At 45.2% G+C, this 8946-nt stretch overlaps 1 protein-coding gene across 1 annotated transcript in view; it reads left to right on the forward strand.

The window, feature by feature from the left end:
• The window catches only part of TMEM247 (transmembrane protein 247), a 6511-nt gene extending 2191 nt beyond the window's left edge, over window positions 1–4320 (forward strand). The window contains exons 3-5 of the mRNA XM_010838653.1: window positions 1830–1953; window positions 2412–2587; window positions 4296–4320. Of these exons, the coding sequence (XP_010836955.1) occupies window positions 1830–1953; window positions 2412–2587; window positions 4296–4320 (325 nt within the window). The remainder of the gene's footprint in view (window positions 1–1829; window positions 1954–2411; window positions 2588–4295) is intronic.
• Window positions 4321–8946: the final 4626 nt, after the last annotated feature.

The following is an 8946-nucleotide window of genomic DNA, read 5'->3' on the forward strand; positions in this document are numbered from 1 at the left end:
GTCTGAGCTTTAAATCAGACAGTTCTAGGTTAAAATCCTGGCTCTGAAACATATGAATTCATGACACTGGGCAAATTACTGATCCTCTTTGAACCTTGGTCTGCTCATCTATCGGAGAAGGCAATGGCACCCCACTCCAGTACTCTTGCCTGGAAGATCCCATGGATGGAGGAGCCTGGTAGGCTGCAGTCCATGGGGTTTCGAAGAGTCGGACATGACTGAGCAACTTCACTTTCACTTTTCACTTTCCTGCATTGGAGAAGGAAATGGCAACCCACTCCAGTGTTCTTGCCTGGAGAATCCCAGGGACGGGGGAGCCTGATGGGCTGCGGTCTACGGGGTCGCACAGAGTCGAACATGACTGAAGTGACTTAGCAGCAGCAGCTGCTCATCTATAAGGCAATACCTACCTCATAGGATTGTGGGGAGGATTAAATGAAAGAATACATGTGAGGCACTCTGAAATGAGCATGGCACATTGAGGTAAGCACTCAATAAATGTTAGCTATTACCATTTTTATGTACTCATGCAATTCACTTCTTGACCCAAATGCAACAACCTACGTTCATCACTTTTTAATTTTATTGGGATGTAATGTATTAGCTATGCTTCCCAGTTCTGAGTCATCCTCAGTTCTGAGAAACGTGCCTTCTGGCTTTATCCAAGTCATTGCTATAATTGTTGAGGAGGATATGACCTAAAGTAAATACCACTAAAAGAGTTCCCTACAGGTTAGCAATGTTCCATTAATCAGCACCCTTGAGTTACATTTTCTCCAGCTCACATTTCTCTACCTTGTCCAGAAAACTGTACTGAACACACAGTCAAATGGTTTCCCAGAATTAAGATATTATATGATAGCATTTCCCCAACTGACTGGTCCATGTTCTTTTTTAAAGAAAATTAGGTTGGCTTTGCATGATTTGCTCTCAATGAACACAGGCTGGCCTCTTAAGAATTATCTTTTGTTTTTCTTGCTCATGAAATACTTGCTTTTTAGTTTGAAAATCTTTCTCCTTGCTGGAGGAGATGGAAATCTTTATAGTCCTATCTGCTCTCTGTCTTCCACTTAAAAAAAGAGACCATTGGAAGTGTTTTGAAAAGTCTAAAAGGTTTCACAAATGCAGTTTGTTATCAAAATCACAAATGTCAGTCATTAGCCTGCAGACCACCAACAGTGGCAAAGAGTCCATGGACACAGAGCCACACCAGGTCTGCAGAGAAACACAGTATCTGTCCAGCCCTCCACTCCCAGCCCAGAACACCGGGTTTCTTCCCCTCTGGTCTTCTGCCTTCCTTACCATTCATTTTAGAGGCGGCTTTACTGGAGTCATTTTCTGCCCTGCTCAGTTTTATTCAGTTTGCCTCACATTTTACGTAGTTGTTTCAACAGTATTGTGTCCAAAACCCCACCTTTAACAATATTTTACAAAAGCGTTTTGCTTCCTGCGCATTTCCTTGGAGAGTTGAGTTTATTTGTAAATTCCCAACTCTCTTTTTCTGGGTGGGTGGGTGAGTAGGTAGACAGTTGTTATTGTATTGAAAAATACCTCTGAATATGTTTCTAGTGAATTCAGAGCATCACCAACCCTGCTTACAAAAAATGTGGCATGAGTTGAAAAGATATTTTAAAGAATGAACCATAGGTGTGATGCCTTCTTAACTGCAGACCGTAATAGTTACATCAGCTTTTACTCCACTTCTATGTTACTGCTTTCTACAGTTTAAATGGGGATCTGTTTGACCTTAATCATATAGATCCTGGAAAAGAGCAACACACAGGCAGAATCAGCCAGACAGCTAAAACTGACCCTTCCCCACACCCAAGACTCCGAGGGTTTAGGGAGGCCCCATCCCCTGTCTACTACCTGTCCACAGGAGAGACACACCCTGGGCTGAAGGACCGCGGCCTATCCCGATGTGACACGCACCAGCACCCAGAAAATCAGATAGTCATTTGTGCCCTAGGGATGCCCTCTCATTGGGCCACCATCCAGCAAAGAAGGTGGGGCATCAGGGGAGACCTTCCAGGGAACTAGCTCAAGACCCAGTGTCCAGATCTGGGGATCTCTGAGTAGGAGAGAGACTGCCCATGTGTGGGACCCACAGGCTGCATGGAGCGTACAGAGAAAGGAGGGCGGCAGCCTGGCTCGGGAGGGCTAAGGCCAGGCTCAAGAAGTGAAAACTGATGAGTCCCCTCTGTGCCAGTAGCCTTGCCTGGAATTTTTCATTCTTGTCTCACTCCTCCTCCTCACCATCTTGTGAGGTGGGCACAATTACCCTCACCTTGGGTGAGGAAGACAGCCTGCCTAAGGTCACATTCGGGAAGGGACAAGAGCAGGAAGGAAGCCCAGGTCTGCCTGGTGTCCAGGCCCCAGCTGGTCATTTCCACTCTCTTCTTTCCCCACAGTTCTCAGGAGGCCTCCAGGACCTCCTGCTTCCCCAGAACCAGTTCGCCATGTTCCTGTACTGCTTCATCTTCATACACATAATCTATGTCACCAAGGAGATGATCTTCTTTCTCTTCTCCAAGCACTACCTGTTCTGCATTGCGGCCATTTTGCTCTGTTTGATTAAAACTTTATGGTCATACTTCCAAGTGCCTTCGCTCTCTCTCCATCACTGGGCACCACCTTGCCTCACCTGTGCCCCCCTCCCCCAATCAGAACTCACTGTTAGGAAAGGTTTGCTGTCAAACATTTACACCTTAGTGTGAAGAGATGTGTTTAGGCCTTGTACTAAGCCTGAGTTCTCACTGTGGGTGAAGACGCTTTGTTTCCCAAGAGGAGGATTTCAGAAGGTAGTGGGTTAAGGAGGCATGTGTAGGGAGAAGAGGTTTAGAAAGCCCTTCCAGAACCACAGAAATTATACCGTGACTGGGCTGACTTGGGATCCACTGAATCTTCTCATTTAGATAGATCTTGTCTGAGGTGTGGGGAGCTGAGGGAGGCTGGGAGGTAGGGCCCCCAAAGAGGTCCACATCCCAGTTCCCATATGTCACCTTATGTGATAAAAAAAAAAAAAAAAAAAGACTTTGGGATTAAATTACAGCCTTGAAATGAAGAAGTGATCCTGGATTATCCAGATAAGCACAGTGTAATCAAAAGGGTTCTTATAAGAGGGAGGCAGGAGGGTGAGAGGCAGAGAACATGTGGCCACGGGAGCAGAGCGGGGAGTGATGTGGGACCACGAGCCAAGAAATGCAGGCAGCCTACAGAAGTTAGAAAAGGCAAGAACATGGGCTCTTTCCTAGAGTCACCAGAAAGGATGCAGCCCTGTCAAAGCCATTTTAAATTTCTGACCTCCAGAACTGTAAGAGAATAAATGAGTTGCTTTAAGCCACTGCATTTGTAACAATTTATGACAGCAGCAGAACTAACACAGGAAACTAATACAAGAGCCAAAACTCTGTAAGCGCCTTCCAGCTCTGCAGACATGTCAAGAGGGCATCGCCATGCCATTGGCAAGGGTCCATTTAACCCTGGCCTGAGCAGGACTGCACACAATCCATCACACAGGCTCAGAGCCTGCCCTCAGCAACATGCAATTCAAGAATAGAGATGCTGAAGCTCCAGGGAGCCCAGGATGGGCCTATCGGGTATCCTAATCATTGAGCAGTGCAGGCCTGGGTGAGGTGGGGGCAAAATCTGGGCATACTCCAAGGGGCCTTGGGGAGGAGGCACTGATGTCTGATTAGAACCACAACAAGTGGAAAAGTAGAAGGAGGGGGGACAAAACCAAACAGGCCACACAGCCCAACCCTCAAATCACACACATACACAGCTAATAGCTGTCTACAATAGACAGGTACACAGATAAGCAGGCAGCAACGACTAAAAGGAACAGACTTTGGGCACTAGCGGGCTCACAGAGGGCACAAATGAAGTGGCCCAGTGTGTGTGTGTTCAACTCCCCTATCCCCTACACACACACACACACACACACACACACAGGAGGTTGTCAGCTGCCCGACCCCACCAGCCCCAGCTGAGAATGATGGCCAGTGCAGGAGACTTCAAGAATAACGCAGCAAACCGAATGGACACAGCTGTGCGATCAGTCAAATCTTTTTTTTTTTTTGGACCCCCTCCTCTTTCTGGGCATGAGGCTCTGCTTTAAGAGAAACAAAAGAATACTTTTCTGTCTTGTTGGGCTGTCTGAGTGATGCTGAGTGAAAATACATGAAAAGAGAAGACCACCCTGGGATTCAACGTCAGGACACATTATCATGCACTTCAGTCCACAGTGACTTCTTGTTTTCCACCCCGTTCAATGCGTCTGTTCCCATTTGTAGCTGCATGTGGCAGGTATTTACTTGAAGGAAATAAAACGGTCATTTCTCATTAAAGTTTCAATAGAATTTTTTTGCTATGGGTCACTTCTCACCATCTCTTAATTTGATCTGGGTTTCTGGGGGGCAAGGATTGAGGCAAAAGAAGGAGAAGATCTTGCTTTATTGACTACACCAAAGCCTTTGAGTGTGTGAAAGTGAAGTCGCTCAGTCGTGTCTGACTCTTTGTGACCCCATGGACTGTAGCCTACCAGGCTTCTCCGTCTATGGGATTCTCCAGGCAAGAATACTGGAGTGGGTTACCATTTCCTTCTCCAGGGGATCTTCCCGACCCAGGGATCGAACCCAGGTCTCCTACATTGGAGGCAGACGCTTTAACCTCTGAGCCACCAGTGGATCACAACAAACTGTGGAAAATCCTTAAAGAGATGGGAATACCAGACCATGTTACCTGCCTCCTGAGAAATCTGTATGCAGGTCAAGAAGCAACATTAGAACCAGACATGAAACAGCAGACTGGTTGCAGATAGGAAAAGGAGTACATCAAGGCTGTACATTGTCACCCTGATTATTTAACTTATATGCAGAGTACATTATGAGAAATGCTGGGCTATATGAAGCACAAGCTGGAATCAAGATTGCGGGGAGAAATATCAATAACCTCAGATATGCAGATGACACCACCCTTATGGCAGAAAGCGAAGAAGAACTAAAGAGCTTCTTGATGACGGTAAAAGAAGAAAGTGAAAAGGCTGGCTTAAAACTCATTCAGAAAACTAAGATCATGGCATATGGTCCCATCACTTCATGGAAAATAGATGGGGAAACAATGGAAACAGTGGCAGACTTTATTTTGGGGGGCTCCAAAATCACTGCAGGTGGTGACTGCAGCCATGAAATTAAAAGACACTTGCTCCTTGGAAGAAAAGCTATGACAAACCTAGACAGCATATTAAAAAAAAAAGAGACATTATTTTGCCAGCAAAGGTCCATCTAGTCAGAGCTATGGTTTTTCCAGTAATCATGTATGGATGTGAGAGTTGGACTACAAAGAAAGCTGAGTGCCAAAGAATTGATGCTTTTGAACTGTGGTGTTGGAGAAGACTCTTGAGAGTCCCTTGGACTGCAAGGAGATCAGTCAGTCCTAAAGGAAATCAGTCCTGTATATTCATTGGAAGAACTGATTTTGAAGCTGAAACTCCAATACTTGGCCGCCTAATATGAAGAACTGACTCACTGGAAAAGACCCTGATGCTGAGAAAGATTGAAGGCAGGAGGAAAAGGGGACGACAGAGGATGGGATGGTTGGGTGGCATCATTGACTCGAGAGACGTGAGTTTGAGCAAGCCTGGGGAGATGGTGAAGGACAGAGAAGCCTGGTGTGCTGTGGTCCATGGGGTCACAAAGAGTAGGACACGACTGAGTGACCGAACTGAACTGAAGGAGGAGATCAGGATATCAAAAAGATTAAGGTCCAGATGTTTAATCTGCTAGAGCAAATAGAATTGAGAGTTTGGGAAAAAAACAAGTGCTATAATACCATTTATTTAATCAGCCTGTTGCCAGATAAAACTAGATTAAATACACCCATTTTCCTATTAAATCTTTAGAGAAAGACTAAATAAACCTTCAGCTGTTAGCATCTCTTCTCACCCCCTTAGCAATGGGCATGAAATCTCCCTTATGTCCCTCCTCCTACTCTGATAGAAGACTGGAGCCAGTAAGAGAAGATGTGCCCTCAGTAAAAATGGGAACAACTCATGGTCACTCCCCAGATTTGGTATAGGCCTCCCAGTTCAGTTGCAAAGTAGGAAATCAGAAGGAAGGGAGAGAGAAAAATGAAGAGAGATGCAAAGGATAGGAAAAAGGCACAGCCTGGAGTTACCAAGCAGGCAACAAGTCAACACACAAGCCCTTGCGGAGCATCTCCAATGTGCCTGGTACTTGATTACAAGCTTTATGGAGGCCTGGGAGGTAGATATGTATATCATCCCCATTTCACAGCCAAGGATACTGAGGCTCAGAGAGGTTAAGTGACGCACCCAAAACCATCTTAGATCTCAAGTCTGACTCCAAAATACATGATGTTTATACACTTATACATTCCTAAAATCCTGCCTCGGAGGATTTCACAGCCTTGCTGGGGAGATGCAGCTGATACACACTAAACTGTAAAGAAACTAGCAGGCACATAGACCTCAGTGATGAAGGAGATTAAACAAGAGGGCCCTGGAGCGCAGGGTGATCGGAAGTCTTCTCAAAAGAGCAGCTCACAGGGGCCAGTAAGCCTGGGACAGGTAGAAAGGAGCAGGGAGAACTCACATGAATTCAGACCAGTGTGGGATCTTAATTCAAAGAGAGGAGTAGGCTCATCCTCACTCTGGTGAATAGTAACAGACCTGTAAAAGTGATTTGGAACCAAATTTTATAGTTTTAAATGTTGGTCTGAGGAATGTGAACTTAATCTCTTAGGAAATAAGGGATGTTCAAACTACTGTGCTATTGCACTTATTTCATATGCTCAAAATCCTTCAAGCCAGGCTTCAGCAGTACGTGAATCAAGAACTTCCAGATATACAAGTTGGATTTGGAAAGGCAGAGAAACTGGAGATCAAATTGCCAACATTCATTGGATCATGAAGAAAGTGAGGGAATTCTAGAAAAACATTTACTTCTTCATTGACTATGTTAAAGCCTTTGACTGTGTGGATCACAATGAACTGTGGAAAATTCTTAAAGAAATGGAAGTACCAGACCACCTTACCTGTATCCTGAGAAATCTGCATGCGGGTCAAGAAGTAAAAGTTAGAACCAAATATAGAACGATAGACTGTTTCAAAATTGGGAAAGACTTGTATATTGTCACCCTGCTTATTTAACTTATATGCAAAGTACATCATGTGACATGCCAGGCAGGATGAATCACAAGCTGGAATCAAGTTTGCTGGGAGAAATATCAACACCCTCAGATATGCAGATAATAGCACTCTAAAGGCAGAAAGTGAAGAACTAAAGAGCATCTTGATGAGGGTGAAAGAGGAGAGTGAAAAAAGCTGGCTTGAGACTCAGCATTAAAAAAAGTGAGATCATAATATCTGGTCCCATCACTTCATGGCAAATAGAAGGACAAAAAGTTGAAGCAGTGACAGATTTTATTTTCTTGGGCTCCAAAATCACTGCGGACAATGACTGCAGCCATGAAACTAAAAGATGCTTGCCCCTTGGAAGTAAGCTATGACAAACCTAGACAGTGTATTAAAAAGCAGAGACTTCACTTTGCCAACAAAGGTCTGTATAGTCAAAGCTATGATTTTTCCAATAGTCATGTACGGATGTGAGAGTTGGACTATAAAGAAGGCTGAGCGCTGAAGAATTGATGCTTTCAAATTGTAGTGCTGGAGAAGATTCTTGAGTCCCCTGGACTGTAAAGAGATCAAATCAATCAATCCTAAAGGAAATCAACCCTGAATATTCATTGGAAGGACTGCCGCTGAAGCTCCAATACTTTGGCCACCTGATGAGAAGAATCGCCTCAGTGGAAAAGACTCTGATGCTGGGAAAGATGGAAGGCAAAATGAGAAGTGGGTGGCAGAGGATGAGATGGTTAGATAGCATTACTGACTCAATGGACATGAATTGGAGTAAACTCCAGGAGATAGTAGAGGATAGAGGAGCTTGGCATGCTACAGTCCATGGGATCACAAAGAGTCAGACACTACCTAGTGACTGAATAACAACAACTGTGACCCTCCCCTAAAAAGGGGAAATTCTCCACCCATCCCCTCTCCTGGGGACCACGTTCTTGCCTTGACCTTCTCTTCCCATTTCCAATCTAGGAACATTTGTTCTAACGTCCCATGTGAAGATTGCATTTAGCTGTAAAAGAAACCCAGTCACAGTGGCTTAACAAAGTAGAAGTTTACATGTCTCACAAAATCCCTGGTAAGGCAGTCCGTGATGGTGAAATTTCTCTAGGAAGTCATAAAGGACCCGTCTTTTCGTTCCACCATCCTTAGCATATGGCTTTTATCCTACTCACTTCATGGCTTTTAGCCTCATAATCTCAATATGGCTGCCATGGCTCCAGGTATCAACTCCTGGTCAGCAAAGGGGGAAAAGAAATGAAGCCACCTCTTAAAAGCTTTCCAGAAAGATCCACTTAGAGACTTCTGCTTGCATCTCATGGTTCACACTGGTCACGTTGCTGCTCCTAGCTTCAGGACATCTTTAGTATAGTAAGTTTTTTGCCTGGACACTGTTGCAGCCTTGAACAAAATTAAGATTCTGATAGTATGGGGAGGAGGGGAAAGAGAGGAGTGGATAAGCAAATAACTGTGTCTACAGTACCTTGCTGCTTTCTTAGGCCCAGCTCCCACTCCCTGCCTCAGTGCTGACCCAGCATCACAGTCCTGTGGGGGTTGAGACAATTGGGTGGAGCACAGCTGTGGCCAAGCTGGGTCTGGTCAATGGCTGCACTTCTGCCTTAAGGCCTCACTCACATACCACAGCAAGAAGGTCACAGTTTTCTCTCAATACAGGACTGGAACAGCTCTGCCTTCATCCTCTTGACCTCTGCCTGAGGCCCCAGGATCTTACACAACAAGGGCTTCAGCCTTGCCTGGGGGCACACCCCTCGGTGCAAGGTTGCCGGAGG

This window comes from Bison bison, unplaced genomic scaffold (assembly GCF_000754665.1).
Source record: "Bison bison bison isolate TAMUID 2011002044 unplaced genomic scaffold, Bison_UMD1.0 scf7180017864101, whole genome shotgun sequence".
NCBI classification, from domain to species: domain Eukaryota; kingdom Metazoa; phylum Chordata; class Mammalia; order Artiodactyla; family Bovidae; genus Bison; species Bison bison.